General features: G+C 49.4%; 10 protein-coding genes across 10 annotated transcripts; 3 read left to right on the forward strand and 7 right to left on the reverse strand.

The window, feature by feature from the left end:
• Window positions 1-1,366: 1,366 nt before the first annotated feature.
• Window positions 1,367-6,104, reverse strand: EI90DRAFT_1256333 (uncharacterized protein). The gene is made up of 9 exons (XM_039051594.1): window positions 5,950-6,104; window positions 5,843-5,887; window positions 4,700-5,790; window positions 4,498-4,637; window positions 4,297-4,441; window positions 4,188-4,239; window positions 2,589-4,135; window positions 1,550-2,533; window positions 1,367-1,463 (listed from the first exon to the last, which is right to left on the reverse strand). Exons 1-9 carry the CDS (start codon window positions 5,966-5,968, stop codon window positions 1,452-1,454), a joined length of 4,035 nt encoding a protein of 1,344 aa, XP_038915214.1. The 5' UTR covers window positions 5,969-6,104; the 3' UTR covers window positions 1,367-1,451.
• Window positions 6,105-6,211: 107 nt separating this feature from the next.
• On the reverse strand, window positions 6,212-7,306 carry EI90DRAFT_1255671 (uncharacterized protein). The gene is made up of 5 exons (XM_039051593.1): window positions 7,132-7,306; window positions 6,924-7,075; window positions 6,796-6,858; window positions 6,557-6,736; window positions 6,212-6,501 (listed from the first exon to the last, which is right to left on the reverse strand). The coding sequence occupies exons 2-5, from the start codon at window positions 7,023-7,025 to the stop codon at window positions 6,400-6,402; spliced, it is 447 nt and encodes a 148-aa protein (XP_038915215.1). The 5' UTR covers window positions 7,026-7,075; window positions 7,132-7,306; the 3' UTR covers window positions 6,212-6,399.
• Window positions 6,844-7,494, reverse strand: EI90DRAFT_1255034 (uncharacterized protein). Its single transcript, XM_039051590.1, has 4 exons — window positions 7,366-7,494; window positions 7,132-7,316; window positions 6,924-7,075; window positions 6,844-6,858 (listed from the first exon to the last, which is right to left on the reverse strand). Exons 1-3 carry the CDS (start codon window positions 7,405-7,407, stop codon window positions 7,030-7,032), a joined length of 273 nt encoding a protein of 90 aa, XP_038915216.1. The 5' UTR covers window positions 7,408-7,494; the 3' UTR covers window positions 6,844-6,858; window positions 6,924-7,029.
• EI90DRAFT_1255082 (uncharacterized protein) lies at window positions 7,307-8,423 on the reverse strand. Its single transcript, XM_039051591.1, has 4 exons — window positions 8,089-8,423; window positions 7,955-8,029; window positions 7,366-7,896; window positions 7,307-7,316 (listed from the first exon to the last, which is right to left on the reverse strand). The coding sequence occupies exons 1-3, from the start codon at window positions 8,209-8,211 to the stop codon at window positions 7,582-7,584; spliced, it is 513 nt and encodes a 170-aa protein (XP_038915217.1). The 5' UTR covers window positions 8,212-8,423; the 3' UTR covers window positions 7,307-7,316; window positions 7,366-7,581.
• A 209-nt stretch (window positions 8,424-8,632) lies between these two features.
• EI90DRAFT_3061202 (kinase-like domain-containing protein) lies at window positions 8,633-10,208 on the forward strand. Its single transcript, XM_039060544.1, has 7 exons — window positions 8,633-8,676; window positions 8,729-9,044; window positions 9,101-9,169; window positions 9,229-9,429; window positions 9,481-9,665; window positions 9,715-9,883; window positions 9,940-10,208. Exons 2-7 carry the CDS (start codon window positions 8,763-8,765, stop codon window positions 10,054-10,056), a joined length of 1,023 nt encoding a protein of 340 aa, XP_038915218.1. The 5' UTR covers window positions 8,633-8,676; window positions 8,729-8,762; the 3' UTR covers window positions 10,057-10,208.
• EI90DRAFT_3061206 (kinase-like domain-containing protein) lies at window positions 10,069-10,953 on the forward strand. The gene is made up of 4 exons (XM_039060545.1): window positions 10,069-10,254; window positions 10,306-10,374; window positions 10,440-10,631; window positions 10,691-10,953. The coding sequence occupies exons 1-4, from the start codon at window positions 10,126-10,128 to the stop codon at window positions 10,880-10,882; spliced, it is 582 nt and encodes a 193-aa protein (XP_038915219.1). The 5' UTR covers window positions 10,069-10,125; the 3' UTR covers window positions 10,883-10,953.
• Window positions 10,954-11,656: 703 nt separating this feature from the next.
• On the reverse strand, window positions 11,657-12,727 carry EI90DRAFT_1256673 (uncharacterized protein). The gene is made up of 3 exons (XM_039051597.1): window positions 12,348-12,727; window positions 11,759-12,288; window positions 11,657-11,697 (listed from the first exon to the last, which is right to left on the reverse strand). Exons 1-2 carry the CDS (start codon window positions 12,643-12,645, stop codon window positions 11,921-11,923), a joined length of 666 nt encoding a protein of 221 aa, XP_038915220.1. The 5' UTR covers window positions 12,646-12,727; the 3' UTR covers window positions 11,657-11,697; window positions 11,759-11,920.
• Window positions 12,728-15,313, reverse strand: EI90DRAFT_1256672 (uncharacterized protein). Its single transcript, XM_039051596.1, has 3 exons — window positions 14,952-15,313; window positions 14,823-14,893; window positions 12,728-14,765 (listed from the first exon to the last, which is right to left on the reverse strand). Exons 1-3 carry the CDS (start codon window positions 15,221-15,223, stop codon window positions 12,811-12,813), a joined length of 2,298 nt encoding a protein of 765 aa, XP_038915221.1. The 5' UTR covers window positions 15,224-15,313; the 3' UTR covers window positions 12,728-12,810.
• Window positions 15,026-16,155, reverse strand: EI90DRAFT_3061212 (uncharacterized protein). Its single transcript, XM_039060546.1, has 5 exons — window positions 15,940-16,155; window positions 15,824-15,889; window positions 15,588-15,770; window positions 15,192-15,534; window positions 15,026-15,142 (listed from the first exon to the last, which is right to left on the reverse strand). Exons 1-4 carry the CDS (start codon window positions 16,039-16,041, stop codon window positions 15,361-15,363), a joined length of 525 nt encoding a protein of 174 aa, XP_038915222.1. The 5' UTR covers window positions 16,042-16,155; the 3' UTR covers window positions 15,026-15,142; window positions 15,192-15,360.
• Window positions 16,156-16,319: 164 nt separating this feature from the next.
• Window positions 16,320-18,323, forward strand: EI90DRAFT_3016949 (uncharacterized protein; the record flags this gene model as incomplete). The annotated part of the gene is made up of 10 exons (XM_039057053.1): window positions 16,320-16,467; window positions 16,521-16,726; window positions 16,914-17,077; window positions 17,123-17,243; window positions 17,283-17,290; window positions 17,342-17,436; window positions 17,498-17,544; window positions 17,687-17,737; window positions 17,851-17,993; window positions 18,038-18,323. The coding sequence occupies 10 exons, from the start codon at window positions 16,320-16,322 to the stop codon at window positions 18,321-18,323; spliced, it is 1,269 nt and encodes a 422-aa protein (XP_038915223.1).
• Between the last annotated feature and the right edge of the window lie 906 nt (window positions 18,324-19,229).

Consider the following 19,229-nt stretch of genomic DNA (forward strand, 5'->3'; position numbering starts at 1 on the left):
GGATAAAGCCACCAGGCAGCTTGGGACGCCAAATATTCGAACGGGATTGTTCGCGCGACTCACAAAAGAGCGGGGTGAGCGCAGACAGGACTCCAGCTTTTACTAAAGTAGAGGGCGAACGGAAAGAAATGATGCCAAGGAGCATGGAACCTACCTCTAACCTCGCTCTTTGAGCTTTCTTTCGGAGGTTGATGCGTCTGTGCGGCACTCATACTACTTCACAGGCTTTGTCTGATTGGTCCGATCTGGACTTGCTCTAACATGATCCCCACCCAGCCGCATGGCACGCATCGGCCTACAATTCACGACGCACAAAAGTGACGTATTGGGGAAAGACACGATCAATCATATGGACGGAAAGCGTGCTGAGTAAGTGATCAGCGTGTTCGAATTGCGCTGTATTCGTGAAACTCCCTCCTTTTTATCTCCCAGAGGATGTTCGGTATGGATGTTGGGTTCGGATTCGTTCCCTATGACGAGACGATCACGAACATAATTCTGGGAAAATGCCTTTCCTGGCACGGCCACTTTCCTCACTGATGCCATCAGCCATAAACCAATTTCTTGACCGTTTCGTGGTGTTTCCACCCACAAATCCCAAGTAGAAATAACAGTGTGCCAAAATTCACGCTCAGAGCCCGTGAAATACTTTGAGGGCTGCCAGCCGCTCGCGAGCGGGTTATCCCTAATTTACATGTCGAACCGAGCACTCAGGGAAATTATTTCTAGAAAAAAAAAGCTTGTGCCTCTGAGCTGTATACATGAACGTACAAAGACGCACGACACACTCAGTTTTGCGGTCCCGGAGAGGACATGGAGACGGTTAGAGTGCTTCTCCGCTACCCAACTTGCCGGATAAATTACGTTCTACTTCTAACAACAATCCAGCATTGCATTCTTACTTCCAGAAGCTCGTTATAATTGCTGACACCCGACTCATCTCCAAGTCTTGAACTACAAAATTACGAAAGGACATTGCTCAACCAAATAATGAACGGGGAAAAGAAAGGGACCAGAAATGCGCATTACTGGATCAAACTACCTGACTGATATCAACAACGATTGGGGCCTTCGATCTTCCCTGAACTAGAAATCGAGTCCCATCCTTGCTAGCCCGGGGAAGGTAAAACAAATCAAGATTATCTTCCCCCAGGACTCGGTCACCATACCAGGGGTCTCTGCCAACGGCGATCGGGGTTTCCTTCGGGCGCTGTGCTAAAATTGAACTTGTATCCCTGGCTTGGGGCCGGTAAGGAACATCATCAATATTATCAACAACCATTTCATCCGTTTCTTCGACTCTCGTGGTATGATGTGAGGTTTGTGCAATCGGAGAGTACTCCAATGGGAGGATGAGTTCTGATCTCCCGTTAAACCAGATGGCTGGCAGAGCAGACGGAGTGCGGCCGGGAAGAAGTAACGGGGTCCTTCCTATTGCAGACGAATAAACATCATTGCGGGTACTTCCGTCCCCCATGGCAGGCGAGAGGTCGTAAAAAGGGCACTTCAGCCAGGATTCGTCCGAGACGGAAGTTTGTGCACGGCTCACATCTTCCGGGATTAAAGGGACGGAATGTTGAAGGAAGATAGGGCTAGGGGTGGAATACGAGCAAGATGGGGCAATGCCAACATTGATGATCCACTTGTCGAAACCACCCATACCAAATCGGGTGATCAACTCGCCTGAATCCGTTGACCAGATAAAAGCGCCATTCTTGTCGTAAGCGCTAAAGTATCGGCCTCCAGGAGAAAATCCAAGGGTGTGACGAAGGGGAAGGGAAGAGGGTTTGAGAGACTGAGTAGTAGAGGGAGGCATGAGAAGCTGAATGAATGAGTTGCCCGAAACACGCAAGAGTGCCGTGGTCTCGTACCAATCCCCTTCGGAATTGCTCGGGACTCGAGCGATGAAAGATCCATCACCCGATACTGTGGTTACAGGAGGGTGGGTGGTACTGGGGAGAATGCCAAGCTTCACCATAGGCATTTCATGACTGAAAATGGTAACGTTTCCTTGAGTATCTTCAGTGGCAATATAGGCATTGCTGCTGTGGATAAATTCAATCCAAACGGGAGGATAGGAAGAATCGCTCTGAAATCGACAGATTGTGGCTTGATTGTTAATGTCAGCTACTTCAATAATGCCACTTCCGAATCCGAGCGCTACGAGATGGCCATCTCTTGAGAGCGCTGCACAGGTCACAATACCATTGCGAACGCTGTCATTGATAAACTCAGCTCCATAATCAATCCCTTCTTTCTGCTGCTCATCAACCGCCCCTGGCAATTTAGTCAGCTCCGCCTCCATCACCCTTCGAGCGCTGTGTGCATCATCGCTTAAAGGAATTAAGCCACCAGCGAACTTGCCAGACACACTGAAGACTCGAACAGGATCCGAGAGGTGACCATACAATTCGTAAACGAGTGATGACGTTGGAGTGAATGGGAGGACGGATCGATAGACGTCCGGACGAGTGCGCCACTTAAAAATATCCCGAGCAGCACGGACGACGGAGATTGACTTTGACTTGTGATTCTGCAATGCATAGTGATGATGGAAATACTCGAAATATAATTCAATTGGGACTCACCTTGAATTGATTCCAAACGCGAGGAACATCTGCCTCAGAGCCTGCTGAGAAGAACGAGAACAAGTTTTGTGTCCAGAATTGTTCAAATTCTCTCTGCAATCCATTAGACTCTTGCGAAAAGAGGAGCGAAGGGTTCAAGTGTCGGAACAAGTGCGCAAGTGCATAGTCGACATGCTTGGGTTTCGAAGTCTTACTCTTGGACTCCCACTTCTTTTCATCTCCCAAGGGAAGTTCGGTGGGGAGACCCAACTCATTCCTTTTAATGGCACCATTCACAAATCGAAGGAGCCGCAACCCGATTGAATACCCATTCTTGTCGTTAATGAAGAATACCTTGTCCTCTCCCTTGCCAATCGGAATCCCTGTGATGAATTCCTTCACTGTCGCATGGTAGAATTTGACAGGCATTTCGTTTGTTGAAGGCATATCCACTATTGAGCTGATGGGCTTGAGTATCGCGCGTACTTCATGCTCAGAAAACATTCCAAGGAGCTGTGATATCCCATACACGCCGAATGCCCACCGTGGGACAACCATCATCCCAACGACCTCACGGTATTTCTCTGTGATGTGTGGATCGATTTCTGGACGCTGTTGTAGATAGGCCCGTCGCATTATTCGCAAGTACTCCCAGTTCAGATCCTGAGGCGCATCTATGAGATTGCGATAGTAATCAAACTCGGTTTCCAGCACTGAACCGCATTCAATCTGAAGGACGACATCACGTATTCGGGTCGAGGCGATAAGAGGTAAGCCACGGCAAGCTGAAGCGAAGCCATCAAGATCCTTCTCGGTCGGTTTCCATGGAGACTCCATGATACAGTCCTGAAGCCCGTTCTCGACCATACAACGGATTGTGTGGAAATTCTCATCTTCCGCCATCTGATCCATATCTTCATGAGCGATCGAAAGATGCGGATTAGCTTGAGCCCAAGCGGAAATCACTTGCGGCTCTGGGCGGCAACTGACGAGTATGGCAAACATCGGAGGCAGCTTATCAAGCAGAAGAACGAGCCTCATCAAAGACACAAGCACCTCTGGGTTTCCGCACTCGTCGAGTCCATCCAATACGATCACAGGGCGACCCTTTCCTGACGACAATACACCTCCGAGTTCACGCATAGGGTTGATGATCCAAGCTGCCATCTCTTTCTCAGCAGCAGAACCACCGATACTGCTGAATGAAGCGGACTCCCGAAGTTGCCTGATAAGCAAGCTCTTATACTCGGCGTTGAATGCCGCAAGCTGTCGGGCAAGGGTAGAGGGGAAGCGTTCAATCGAATCGAGTCCTGTTCCCCTTTGGTTCTTATCCCAGAAGAAGGATGATGCAAGGGTGTGCTGCTTGTCAAGCGTGGAAGCTACACCCATAGATATCACGGTTTTCCCGGTCCCAGGTGAACCACGCAGCCAAACAAATCGGTTCTCAGGATCCCTCAGGCGATTGAGAATTGAGCTGCGGGTTTGGTCCCGTGTGGTTTCGGGGCATTCTGACTTGCTCTTCACGCGATACCACTCAGCATCTGCTCTGGGCAGTTTTGAAAGTTCATCTGAACACGGTACTGAGCTGAAGAGTTTAGAATCAAGGGAAAAAAGACGAACAGTCCACCGACGCTTGGATCGTATTGAGAAGGTTTAAGGTTGTTGCCGCCGTCTACAGGGGACGCTCTATGAGTCGAAGTTAATCGGCATGAATATAGTTTTTACGAACAGCAAACCGGGAGAGGGCTACACTGATGTGCATCCTCACGTCATTTATGCTCTGCGTTAAAGAGTCCGCTGTAGATATTTTCCTAAAGAGATTTTGATTCTGACTCATGGGTGACTTGATCTTCTTGACCTGGTCTTCCAGAGCCCTGTCAACAGTGTTTGAGATCTCAATGAATGAAAGATCGGAACGGCATCCACATACAAGTGTAATTGATTCACTAGAAAACTAATTTGGGGAGGTACCGGTCCCGTCCACAGTTGGAGTGGCCGTAGCATGATGCTGTATACATTTTGCACATCATCATTCAGCCTTTTGAGAGCTTCGTTATTACCAGTGACGCTCTATGTGAATGAGGCAAACGTGAGGGATATATCATGATTAATTGTGAGCACCATATCCAGACCTCGTAAACCTGAAGTAGCGTGAGAAGCAGGTCTGGAATTTTAGGGAGGAACGAGATGGGCGAGAATTTGAGAGCGATGGATGCGGTGTGGAGAATGAGCCTAGTGGTGCTAATGATGCTTCCTTCTATGCCGTCCGACGGGCCAACCGACGATGATGGTGTTGGTTCTGACACAGGGGGTACAGGGAAATTCATCCCTGCATTTTCCAGTTGTGTGCGGACGCGTGCACGATTGTCGTATGGGGTCCAAGGGTTGGGACTTGCGTAAGCAGTTTCGGGGAGCGATGGCGCCGAGGGGGGAGATAACAATCGGGCCGAATGAACAAACGAGATGGGGACAGGCGATTCAGAAACGCGTGTGCTCGAATGGCTAATACTACTGCGACCTGAAGGCCATAACCGACGATCGCCCAAGAGGGACCATGGAGGTACGTGATGATGAGGAGTATCGTCGGGAGTGGGAGTTTGGAGAGTCAGCAGGTCAGTGGGAAGGGCTTGACGTGATGGAGGTGGGGTATACGGGTCCGAATGACTGTGAGATGGCCCGAGCAGCGTAGTCACACTGTTTAAGGCGGAATCGCCAGAAGTACCCGCGGCCCCATGTATCCCAACATACGGTTCACTGTGCCAGTCATGAAAACCAAAGTCCGGGGCCAGCCAGCTGGTGAAATCAAGCTGAGGAAGGTGAAGCAATGAAGATAGGGCAGATGATTGTTCCTGATTACTGACGGATAGAATAGTGGATGGCCGCTTTGGTGTCCGAGGCTCAAACTCAGTGGATGATCGTTTTCTTTTGTTTTTGTGGTCCATGGTGTAAGTATCAGTGCGAGTCAAGAGAGGGGGAGTCGGATAAAGGCCAGATAACTCCCTAGGTTTCTTTTCGCTATCAGATGGCCTAGTTGGGGGCAACTTCAGCTCTGGTGAAGCCACATCCAAGTCCACAGACAAGCTCGCCAGGTGTTCCCGAGACACTACGTGGGCAACATGGCTGCTGAGTGTCGTGGAGGAAGTAACCCCGGTAATTAACATTGGGTCGCTGTTTTCCCGCAACGAGGAAAACCCGCTCCGGTAATTGGGACTTCGTTGGTGACCTGTACATGCCACAAATCAGGCCAACGAAGAATTTTCAGATTAATGCCATACCATTGACGTCGTTGGAGATATCAGGTGATTCAGAAGTAGCTTCTGCTGCCAACCACGATCTAGTGGGAGTGAATGGAAAATTATCTAATCATTTGGTAGGGACTCACTCCAAAATATCACCGGCATCGTTAACGGTTATTCGATTGTCCGGAGGATATGCAAAGCATTTGGCGATAGCGCTCTCGAATTCATCAAGATCTCCCCAGTCATAGGGCCTTCTGGGGTTTGCGGCAATGATGGGAACCTTAACGTCAGGTAGGCAGGAATAAGGAGGTTCACCGATGAGTATCTGCGGGAAGGGGTAAACATCTTCACTTTGGCGACAAAAATAAAATTACTTCTACAGTGACACAACCGAAAGCCCAAACATCGCTTCCTTGATCCGGGATTATTGTGAGGCCATTGAGGAACTCTGGTGATACAAAACGGGGACTGAGGCCATCATGGATGTCGGGGGAAGTAATTGGTCTAAACGATCGTATGAGAACTGGAATCCACGTAAGCGGGGATTGCCTTCATTCCCTATTACTACGTTTTCCTGATCCCAATCTTAAATATTACAGAGGGGGCTCCCAGTATAGCCGGCATACCGGTTTAATGTTTCCGTGTACGATCTCCTTCGAGTGAAGATAGCCAAGACCTTGGGCAATATCATACACCTTGATGGCAAGAAGTCGGTCACTTGTTGCCCTGTTCTCGTAGTGCATATCTCACCATCTTGCGACGGTTTGTATCCGGATGTTGGCACAGATACTCCGTTACGTTGCGGTGGGCATACCAGGCGGAAATAAGACTGATTACTGGTTCAGTTCCTGCAGATAGCACCCATCCGTGGAGCCTCTCAATGTTGGCATGTATCAATCGACGCCATAAACGTATCTGCCTCTTCAAGGCCTTCCGAACGTCATTCCCGTTAGTTCAGGATGACTTTGAAGAAATGAACGTGAACATACACGCATGGAATTACTCAGGGCTCGTGGATCCAAGATATTGATCTGTTGGATGCAGACTGGCTTCTGTTGGAATAGGATTGACCCGTCACCTGGGCTACACCCCGCTGCACGAATTCGCATGCACGTACGCCTTTATAAGTCCCCTTATACGGGGACGAGAATCGTCCTTCAAGTGCTAGTAGTTGCTCGGATTGTATCTTTCCGGTGAGGTTCCGTTCATCTTCTTGCATAAGTTCACGTTTTATGTCTGCGTGAATGGGGAATGAAAGTTCCCCGGTAGCTGCTTGCCTACTGAACGTGGGCTTTCCTCCAAAATAGGCAAATTAATCTACGCACTTTAGTCGTGCATCAACTTCGTCAATGGCAGGTCGTCTATCGGGTTCATATTCCAGACATCCCATCAGAACACGCTCTACATCATCTGAGTCCGCCCATTCGTATGGGGAAACGTGTTTCATGGCTACACGTGGAACAAGCAAGTCGTCCCAAGTAGCCTTGTATGGAGGTTCTCCTCGAAGTATCTAGGAGGGATCAGACATCAAGCCGCATGGTAACAATAAATTAGAGTACCTCCAGCGATGTGCATGCGAAGGACCAAATATCACCGCCCATATCACATTCAATTCCGTCTCTGATCAGCAATTCGGGTGGAGTGTAACGTATAAACCTAGACGTCCTATGTTCTGCTTTGGGAAGGATAGGTGTTTCTCTAAGGGAATAAGACAAGTCAAAACCACCAATCCTAGGGACAGGACCCTCCGGAGTACAATCGACAAAAATTTTCCTCTAAAGAACAAAGTTAGGGAGGGATTCTCGCGAGGGCATCGAACGGACAGGATTGAGGTTGCCATGAACGATCCCCTTGAAATGCAAGTGTGCTAGGCCCTTGGAAACCCCAAAAACTAGTGTTCGTGCCAGTTTCTGTCGATGGGATTTATCCTCCTGTGTCCGAAGAAAGGTCATCACCTCGCCGCCCTCGTATTTCATTGAGACGGCGTCCACACGAAGTGAACTCGTATCTTCCGGCAGCATCCATCCTAGAAACCTCACGATATTCTCATGCTTTGAATCACGTAAGATGCGCAATTGTTGTCCAACACGCTATCAGTATAGCTGAGTGGTGAGATACTGGTGCTGCGTTGGCGACTTCCAAACGGACCTGAATAAAGTGATTGACCTCAGGTTGTGTCAGCGAGTAAACATCGTATAGGATTTCGATGACTTCTTGACTCTGCTAGCATTGCCGGAATGCCTTGGTGGAGGTTAAACAGGATACTGATCACGAGGACTCACAGCTGGCTGGACTGTCCCCTGGCTGAGATTTAGCTGGATTTCGCGAGGATCAAGGGGTGGGAAGGCGGCTTGGGATACCAAACGTTTGATATCTGAACGCAAAGGCGTGTTGTGGAGAGACATGTTCGCCACGGTACGACGGGTTTGAGTCGAAGGGGCGAGAGTTTGGGGAGTTACAGAAGGCCGGTTGTCATACCCAAAGATTATCGTTGTGAGGTTCAGATAGACCTTCCTGGACAAGATAGAGTATATAGTATTACTAGTACGAAGTCAAGGGACAATTGAACATCCTCGTGATTCTTTATTACAAAGCGCTTATGTACATGATCCGGTACATCAGTAACGTTCTTTATTACGTTTTCGTGATTTCCTCATATCGCAATCATTTAGTCTGCTGAAAATTTCTCCCGTTCCAGTGATAGCTTCTAACTGGCAGACATGACAGCGCAAGCTACCCAGGAGTCCGTGGTCCGCTACGTCCGCGAAATGCTGAAGGACTATTGCAGGCTCGATAATAAAGTACAAAGAGATCATGCAAGACCCGTGCAAGGGGGCTACGGAGATGTTTATCGAGGGACCTACACAAACGTTCGTTTCACCGGGTTTTGGGCGTTGCGATTAAATTGTATCGATCATACAGACCACGACGCCAGTTTGTGTGAAGGTCTTCAGACATGTGGATTTCTCGTGTATTGAAAACGATTCCATCTCGGTATGTTGCACGTCACAAATTATTGATCACTGATTTAGTACAAGCAAAGCGATTGATTCATGAGATTCAAGTTTGGAGCCCGTTAGATCACCAGAACGTTGTCCGATTCTACGGATGGATCCTCTATGAGTCGAAGAATACAGAACGCCCGACTCCGAGCCTGGTATCAAGCTGGTGCGAAGGTGGAAACATATTAACTTTCCTTGGTGTACGGCGCCCCACTGGAGATAAGCGTTTGCTTTTGGTAAGTGTAACCACGGTCATCCAGTCCGCGTAATTTTCACCGTGGGTGCGACGCAGATTCAGGGGATTGCGAAAGGTCTCGACTACTTGCATTCACAGTCCGTAGTGCATGGTGACATCAAACCAGTGAGTCAAGTAGCTCGTGCATCTAAGTCTTATCTCCCTAGTTTCTGATCTCTATTTAGGACAACGTTGTAGTCGACGGAAACGATGTCCCACGACTGTGTGATTTTGGAACATCCTCCACCAACCAACCTAATCGCCGCATACTTAGGCAGACACACACGATGACATTGCGGTATGCGGCCCCAGAATTGTTGATGGATGAATACCCCTTTCGCTGTGCAGCCAGCGATGTTTGGGCCTTCGGGTGTACGGCTATGCAGGTGCGAATCTAACCACTCGTCCGCAGTCTGGATGAACTGATACTCCCCGAGATCCTCCGTGGAGAGCAGCCATACCACTTTGTTCGGAATACTGGGGCTGTAATTCGTGCTGTGGAAGTTAAACGACCGCCCTTCGAACCGAGGTCCTCAACTCCTATGGAGGAAATTCTTAGCGGCTGCCTTGATTACGATCCTCACCGTCGTCCTGATATCAAGACTCTTCTCGACAAATTTGGGTGGGTTCAAGGGTATCCTACACCCACATATGTCAACCATGTTCATCAGAATCCCGTCCGAGGAAACACTTACACCGTTCCCGGAGCTGGTAAAATTATTGTTACGGGAACCTACAGGGTATTGGGCGAATGAAAAGGACTACAGGAGCGACGGCGATGACGACAAGGATGAAATAGTACGTACAAGTCCTCATTCGGTATTACGTCGTGGATGCAAGGTACGTCTCGGGCTCACGTTGAAGCATACCTTATTCGTGAACTGAAGCTCCATTAGAACCGAATGGATGTGCGAATAAAAACCTTGCGAAAGCTCCCCATAACAGCTGAATGGGAGCGCAGAGACTTTGTGCGTGTACGTTGGTCTGCCCAGCTTCCTAAGAAGTACGCTTGAATGCTCCCGAAGCGCTTCTTCGCCCAGGGAAAGAACTGGAACAACTTCGCCAGGACTAATCTAGCGCCAATGCAAGGATGGATGATGAGATTAGATGATGATGGGAACCTCAACGTTGGTCTGGTTTCTCCTTGGTATCCGAGAGGGAATGTCAAGTCCTATCTGGCGGAGTATCCGAAGGCGGATCGCAATAAATTGGTGCGTTCTAGGAGCTGACACTGCTCAGAGTTGTACTCTCATTTCTTCCAGGTTTTCGATATATTCTGTGGCTTAAACTACTTACATGATGCAAAAACAGTGCACGGTAATCTCAAACCAGTAAGTACATAGTACATGTGGCTTCCCCGCTGATTAATTTATCTCTTGACCAATTTCTCGCGTAGACAAACATTCTGATCAAATTTGACGGTACGGCGGTGCTATGTGACTACGGACTGCAAACTCTCCTACGCGATACAGGTATCACATTCCAGAGTATACGGTATACTGCCCCCGAACTTCGTCAGAACGACGGTGGCGCATTCCAATGTAGCTATGAGGGCGATATTTGGGCGTTCGGCTGTGTTTCGATAGAAGTGAGTATGCGTCGTTCCTTGTGGGATTGGCATCGTATCTGAGAGTTCTGCTTTACAAGATCATGACGGACCAGCGACCATATGATACAATTGACAAAGAAACTGAAATCCTCGTGACTGAGATTCCAGCCTACACGACTGACAGCCTTCAACCCATCGACAGCGCAGAGATCAAAAGCTGCTTGAATGCCCCCCCAAAGGAACGATCAAGCCGCGAGGTAATCCAGGAATGGGTTGATTGGCAGTCGTGACAGCATTATGAATCTACACATTTAACTTGCATTTTGTATGAATGTATATTTATCTTTGTTTAGCCTTTTGGGAATATGTCATAAAAATAAAATTCGCCGTGACTGTGAAGGAGGTCGAGCGTAGGAGTGCAAGGATCGATGGAGAGGAATCGAAAAAATTAGTGCAGCTTGACGTGAATGCCAACATAAACGCCCTCCCAAGATTGACACTATTGTTATACGCGCAGTAATACCTTTTGGTGTACTTTAGTAATGAAGCAGAAATGACGATACACGGCAGGTATAAGTAAGGGCTTGAACCATAGCACGTCAATTTAGGAGGGCATTACCAATCGATCTTTGGCAAATAGTTCAGGAGTGTGCTAGCGGAGCTAACATGCCAGCATGTATGTCTGGCATGCACCCTTCACTGTTGCTGGCATTCCGCTGGTAGCTATGTTTTGTTTTGTTTTTTTTCTCTTGAATTGAATGTGCGGAGTTGGCCGAATTTATCTAAACCAATCCCCTCAAGCGGCAGCGCTAGGAGCCGTGCTCATGACCCGAGCTCTAGACAAAGACAAAGTACTGCATAGTCAGTGAGTTGGTGTTACTGGTTCAAATGGCAGCTTGAGTGCCCAGAACATCGTCCCTGGCGTATTTGAAAGAGCACTCCGGAGCCCGCTACAGCTGTCCTTTTGGTGTGGGGGCTTAGGATGCCCCCCCCCCCCCTATTCTGATGTAAACCTCTCGGTTTTCTCGGAAATGCACCTGTTGATCAGAGCTTCGCCGCGTTGTCCGTTGAACTTTACCACTACCGACTCTGCCAACGAACTCGCCTAATCAAGGCGAATGTCAGCGCCTGATCTATTTCACTATAGCTCACACGGTGATGCATACGATATTTGGGCGCTGTTCATGCACGCGAGGCCAACATTGCATGGGGTGGGAATCACTGATATATATACATCGCCAGCTGGCCTGCTTGTGCCGTGTATGCGCTAGAATTGGGCCCTATATGCCTCGACTCAGTACCTCGACAAGTCATGTTCTTTGGGCACCTCAACCAGGGCTCATCAGAGTGATGGCCTGGGTCTGATGCAGATCTGGTATACAAGGAGCGACTATAGGATTCGGGACGAGATATGAGGGGAACATAACACTGGAACTGAGGACCCAAGTCGTGATGTCTGGTACGAGATATTGAGCGATCAACTGGCAAGAATCTGTTGACCACACGAAAGCGTGGTTCCCGCCGCAAACGCCAACCTGTCGACTTCCGGGTGAGAACCCAAGCATGTGACGGAGAGGAGTGGTCGAACGACGGGATTCAGGGGGGCTACCAGAGGAAGGCGATGAGAAATACCGAATGGATGGCTCAACAGAGAGTGCCATTTCCCCGTACCGATCGTAGTGGAGATTTCGAGGGACTCGTACAACCGACACAGCGGTCACAGCAGGACCAGGACTACCCAGGACCAGGACTTACCAGAAAGAGTACCAACCCTTAGGGGTTGCATACCGAAGTCAAGGATGGTGATGTTTCCACTGCTATCCTCAATCGCGATCTGGTTGTTGTCGATCCAAACCGGCCGGGAGATTAGTGGGACTGCACTGAAATCGAGAGATCGTTCTCCGATGGTCGATGTCGGCAACTTCGCTACAGCGACCATCGAGGAAAAGCGCCGCGCATGTGGGTTCGTGGAATTCAGCGTCACCTCACCACCAAGCATCTTCGGCAACTCGGGTAACTTGGCCTCCATAAGCTTTGGGCAATGAATGTGCATCCTCACTTAGTGGAATGACGCGACCGCCAGAAATATAATTTATGAAAAAAGGGTGCCAAGGTCCATAAATCTCGTGAAATTGATCGCCTTCTGAGGAAGTCGAATTGATTTGTGATCCTGTGATGCAAGAATGACGTCAGCGGGGTACCAAGAACACCCATACAGTTAACATGTATTGCGAGAGCCTAGGGTGCTTCCGCCAAAAAAAAAGAAAAAGAAGAAAAAGAAGAAAAAGAAAAAGAAAAAGAAAAAGCAGAAAAGAACAAGAAAAGGCAACGGCGCAGTATGAACATGTATTTGAGAGACCTGCGAGGGCATTGGTGGGGCTCGGGGGCCTGCTGGTGAAGCAACACGGATGATTCTAGGGGAAGTACGGCCAGTAGAACGCACTCTGACAATATCGGGACGTGCTCGGGCTCGGAGACTTGCAGGTGAAGCAACGCGGATGGTGCTAGGAGAATTGCGGCCAGTCGAACGCACTCTGACCATATCGGGACGTCGTCGTAAGGTTTCAGGACGGACGGACGGAGGCAATGCTTCATAAGGCTCAATCCAACCGCCACTCACAGACGGACGCACAGGTGTAGGTGGCACGGGGGCGGGTTGCACACTTTCGAAGAGCGAATGGGCTAGGGGAGTGGGAGTTGGTATATGTGGACGTGTTATAGTGGGTGCAGGAATTACATGGACAGTGTGTTCATAGTCACCAGGACGTCGGCCTGAGGAAGCAGACCTCGATCGACGATGACGACGTGGAGAGCGAGAGCGAGAGTACATGCGACGGGAACGAGAACGGGAGAGGTGAGGGCGTGGCGAAGGTTCACGGTATAGCAAGGTGTCAGCCAGTTGACTAATTGCACCACCAGTGGCCCCAGAAAGTGCTGCATCTGCCAGCCTGTCACGAGTGGTTGGCGAACGCGAACGCCATCGTCGTGCAGAACGAGATCTCGAACGACGTGTGCTCCCTTCAATCACAATAGGACGATGAGGTGATCGTGAAAAATATGTAGAACGGGTACGCGAACGACGGTCCCGTGGGGTGCGGGATCGCCGGTGACCGTCTCGACTGTAGGTCCGATGCCGTCTCCTTGATCTGGACTCAGGTGGTGACCTTCTGCCAGGCTCATATTGGGTTGTAATAGTCGGAGGCGGATACACACTAAGTTGCGCGGCATCAGTGGCTCGGTGAATTGGGGTCGCAGCGCGGTGACGAGAACGCGGCGTGCTCGCCCGTGAGAGTGTGGAAGGAAATCGTGTGGATTCCGTTCGATGAGAGACCGATTCTCCAATATTTATGACTGTTTGCGCTGGCGCTGAAGGCGTCGCTGGATGTGCCACATCATCGTATGCAGTCAGTGGAGGTCGTGCCTCAGAAAGACGAACCACCGGAGGTGGCTCTGTCCTAAGTGTAGGAGATTGTGTGCGAACAACCTGTGTGGACTGAGAAGAATGCGGGGTGCCCAGTCGAACAATCTCCAGTGCTGAAGGCGGTTGCTCCTGAGCAGGGGGGTTATTGGGGTGATTATAAATGATGGCTTGCGGATGTCCCTCGTAGATCGGCGTCGGCGATTGGGCGGCTGGGGGTGGGACATCTGCTTGAGGTGGAACCTCTTGCTGAAGTGGACGGGGTGCTTCCGGACTTGGCCCAATTTGTACGCGTTCCTCCTCTGTGGGACGCTCTGCCTCAACCTTCAAAGGGGGAGGGGCTCCAGGAACAGCAACGGGAGGCACAACTACAGGCGCTGCTTCTGCTGGGGGCGGAACGCTTGGCAGATCATTCAACTGATCCGGAACAATGGAACCTTCTGGAGAGAGGGGAACAACGGCAGTCTGAGGAAGAATTGTTGGACTTTGAGTTGGGAGCAGGGGAACATTCATCATGGTAAGCGGAATGGTGGGGACGCCTGGTCCTGGTGGTGGAAAGACGGGAGGATATCCCGCTGAGTCCACTAGATGCGGGACAACAGGACTTTTCTCAGATTCAGTATCTTCCCTACGTTGTCGGGGTGTGGGAGTCAGTCCAGGTATGACAGGTGGCGGTTGTTGTGGAAAAACTGGATGAATGGGCACCACCCCAACTGGTGCCGAAGGCCCCAGTAACGCACGTGATGGCCGAAATGCTGTGTATGCGGCCGAGCCTAAGTACTAAAAAAAACAGCTCATGAAGATATACTCACAGGGGGGTGGAGTTGGCAGGAGCTCATCTTGCATCCATTCGCGTTCTATGCGGCTGAACAGAGAAAGTCCCCTGGGACTGGATGTAAGTTTTACCCTCGAAAAATCTAAGCAAATAGCAATTTGCATACTCTAGCTGCGTATTGACCTGGTTGATGGGGGGCCGCCTGCTGGGCTCATACTCCAGACAGCCCATCAGAACACGCTCAAAACTATCCAAGTTTATCCGTTCGTACGGGGGAACGCCATCCATGGCCGCCTGAGGTATGAGAAGATCGTCCCAGATATTCTTAGAGGTGTATGGAGGATTTCCCCAAAGTATCTGGGAAGAGTTAGATACCAAGCTACATGGTAATAATAAACCAGAGCACCTCCAGGGATGTGCATGCGTAGGACCAAACATCACTGCGCATATCGCACTCAACTTCGTCTCCTGTTAACACTTCAGGTGCGGTATAACGTATAAGCAGGAATGACCAGTATTCCTCGTTAGGATATACAGGCGTTTCGCTCAAGTAGCACAGATCAAAACCTCCAATCTTAGCGACAGGGCGCTCGGAAGTACAATCGATGAAAATTTTCCTCTAGAGAACCAAGCGAGTTAGAGAGAAGTATCCGGCAGGGGAGTCGAAGAGAGCATCGAACGGGGTTAAGGTTGCCATGAACGACTTTCTTGGAGTGTAGGAAATCCAGGCCAACAGTGACTCCCAAAACCTGTACTCGATGTAAACTAGACTGTCTCTTGGAATTTTCAATATATAACGTACCAATTGCTGGCGATCTGCGCCCTTGTGTGCATGAAGAAAGCCCATCACCTCACCACCCTCGCATTTCCCTGAGATGGCGACTACAGTGAACAAATTACCATCTTCCTGTACCGTCCACCCCTGAAACTCTACAATGTTTTCGTGTCGTAAATCGCGTAAAATGTGCAACTGCTGCTTGACCCGCTGTCAGTGCAGTTAGGTGAGATGCTGGTGCTATGTTGGTGATTTTAACAAACCTCAATAAAGTGATCCGCCTCAGCCGGTTCCGAAACATCATATAAGACCTCGATAATTCCTTCATTCTGAGCAAGATTTCTCAGTGAGGGTCAAACAAGACACCACGAGGGCTCACGGCAACATGAGCTGCCCACTGGCTGGGATCAAGTTGGAGGTCAGCTTCCGACGCTAAGCGTTGTGCGAGATCTGAATGCCAAGGTATGTCGTGTGGAGACATGCTCGCTGCCGCGATGGCGCCAACAGAGAGTTCACATCTGGTTATGGCAGGTGATGGAGTACCTAGTTTTCACGTTCGAGTTGGTGAGACCCCCTGAGCCAGAATTGGTCGGCGTGGGATGAAGAGTTGATTACGTCATAACTGAATTGTGCTTCTGCGGTTGAACGAGTTCGGATATGTGTTGGATTGGTACCAAAGAGTTTCGAACCCTTATGAGCACTTTTTTATCACTGAGAACTCCTCTACCAGTTTCAGTGAACGATTGATAGTTGACGGATATGACGGCAGGAGCCACTCAAAATGCCGTGCTCAGGCAAACGCTGCGGAATTATGACGCTGTACAAGTCCCACCACATCCTCTAAAAGTTACATATCCTCCAGACGAGGTCTTTGGATTTTTCGCATACCAACAGCAACTTCATCCTGGTATGTGGGAAGATCATATCATAGGGCGCCGACCGCTAATCTAATAATACAAGCAAAGCGATTCATTCGCGAGATTAAGATTTGGAGCCCATTAACGAACGAACATGTCGTTCAATTTTACGGGTTTATCCTTAACAGTGGTTCGGGGAATGTGAAACCGACTCCGGGTCTTGGTGTCATACCGGCGCGAGGTGGAAGGGGATTATCTGATTATCTTAACCCGAAACAAACCATGACTGATGATGAGCATTTGACCATGGTGAGCGTAACTCTTAGTAGTTCTCATAGGGGTGGGACACAGCTTCTAAACATTGGAAGAGGCCTTGATTTTCTGCCTGCACAGGCCATAGTTCGTGGTGGCGTAAAACCAGCAAGTTGCGTAGCTTGCGCGCCTAGATGTTGCCCACCCATCCTTTACATAATCTATATCTAGGACAACATTGTAGCCGACCAAAATGGCCACCCACAACTGCGGGATATTGGAAGAGCCTGTATTCCATGATCTAAATCCCAGACGCAGACAATGGAGGCCATGTGGTTGGTACGCAGCTCCGGAATTGTTGAAAGGTGGATCCTCCTGCAGTAGACAGAGCGATGTTTGGGCCTTCGGGTGCGTAGCTATGCAGGCAATCCAGATCTCGCCAATGGTCTACAGTTCAGACGAACTGACCCTCGCCGATATCTTCCGTGGCAAGCGTCCATTCCACTACCACCAAGGCGCGACGATCACCCTTCGAATCTATCCCTCCATCTGCCGTCCTGGGGTACCTTATCAGGTGCCTGAATTACGATCCTAGTTTTCGTCCTGATATAAGGACTCTCAGTAAGTGCATCTGTATTCTATCCTTTGCGTATACTTAATTATCTTCATCAGGAATCCTTCCGAGGAAATACCACCTTTCTTGGAGCTGCTGGATCAAGAATTAGAGCAACCCACTGGACGTTGGGCAAGCACATGCCAATACACAAGTAACTTGAAAGAGCACCAGGGAGTCCTCGTTGGGTGTTATGCCATGAGTTGTTCGGGAAGGTCCCACTTTCTGTGCTTACCGCGACGCGTTATCTGGTGAACTGAAGGTTTGTCAGGGTCAAGGGAAAATGCGAATAACGACCTTAAGGGGGGATCCGCATATCAGCCGGTTGGAGGCGTAGAGATTTTCTCCATGTGTTGTTGGTCTGCACAGTTTTCGCCTGCGATGCATGACTTGTGCTCCCCCAGAACTTCTTCGCCCAGCTAGAGGCATGGCGCGAACTGCAGACCGTCGCCCATGTGAGAATACTAGCAAGATGTAAGCACTCAGTTCTTAGCAAGCGAATTAAATGAATTAAATCTTATCTATATACCTGGCAAAGTGTAAGCGCTAGGATATACAAAGGTTTTAGTTATTGTCCAAGATAGCGAAGGCAGGAGATCTCACCTCAGTTCTGAGCAAGCGAACTGAGGGAAAAATTACGGCTTTTAAGCCTTCTGCGATGCGGCTGGAAGAGAGTTACCAAGAAGGGAACGATGGGCAATCATGTAGATCGTACGTCCGTGCGCAAGGTATGTGACCTTTCTTCTATGTAACAGCACAAATGAAGGATGGATGAGCGGTCCAATTCCTGATGACCTTGGTATTCGAAAGGGGATATCTGAAGAAGTATCTGAGGGCGGATCTCGATATGTTGGTATCTCGGTGGCAAAAATGGCAATCACAACCATTATTCTCACCCAGACGTGTTGCCCTCCAGTACATTCATCCCCAATGGTCTTTTCGGATGTATACTCAGTAATCATCGGCGGTCCGTTCAAGTCCCGGCTAACCCGTTGTTGGCAATCGTTGGGCCCGTTTACCCATGACGAAGGCAAGGATTAGGGCAGAGTCAGCCTTCAAGACACCTTATCAGCCCGACATTTCGAATCGATGATTTAGAGGTGTATAGAACAGTCTTCATAGCTGTTGCTGAAGAACTCCCGTGCTCGAGACGCTTTACTTTATACCGTTTGAGCCGCCCGTTGTCCCCTCACCGAGAGGGGGTAAGCAAACCACATTCGGCATAAACAGTCCTGATTAGCCAGGTTGGCCCGAGCTCGTTATCAGATGCGATTGGCTAACAATGTTTCTATACCGCACATCAAGTACGTCAGGTAGCCGGGTTTAGCGAGCACAAAAGATTTTTGGGGTCGTCCGATCGGCCAGTGCATCCGGGAGTGACATTTATGGTCGGATCTGGGTGACCCTTTCATTGAACTCAGCAACAAGTACATGACAAAAAATCAATGTAGTGGCAGCCTCCTCAGTCACCCAGCAGGGGCGGGGAGACGAGTTACTGTCCCATTGGTTCAGTCACATGTCACAACGAGACAGATGAATATATTGACGATTAATTCCCACGGTATCCGGGAGTTGCCGGAAACAGCAAATTAATTCAGTTTTTATTCAGTTCAATATTTTCACGTGATGTGCGGCACATGTCACAGTACTGAGGGATGAACTACGCAAGAAGGAGCCGGCAATCCCCGAATCCCGTGGGAATGAACCTACGGTCGTAATGGGACAGTACTCCTGTTATCGATCACTATGGCGACATGAGTCAAGATAGGCTGACATCCATTATGCGTAATCACATACTAACCAAAAGCGATTCTCGAGGCGAACTGCGGATCTGTCTACGTTGGAATGCGCCACCCACAGGGGGCTGCATATAATAAATTGGCACAGCATTGATTATGCAAACGTAGCGCTTGCGCATGCAGATATATCAGGGTATGGCGCTAAATC

The sequence above is a fragment of the Cantharellus anzutake genome (assembly GCF_015039405.1).
Source record: "Cantharellus anzutake strain C23 chromosome Unknown EI90scaffold_29, whole genome shotgun sequence".
Taxonomy (NCBI): domain Eukaryota; kingdom Fungi; phylum Basidiomycota; class Agaricomycetes; order Cantharellales; family Hydnaceae; genus Cantharellus; species Cantharellus anzutake.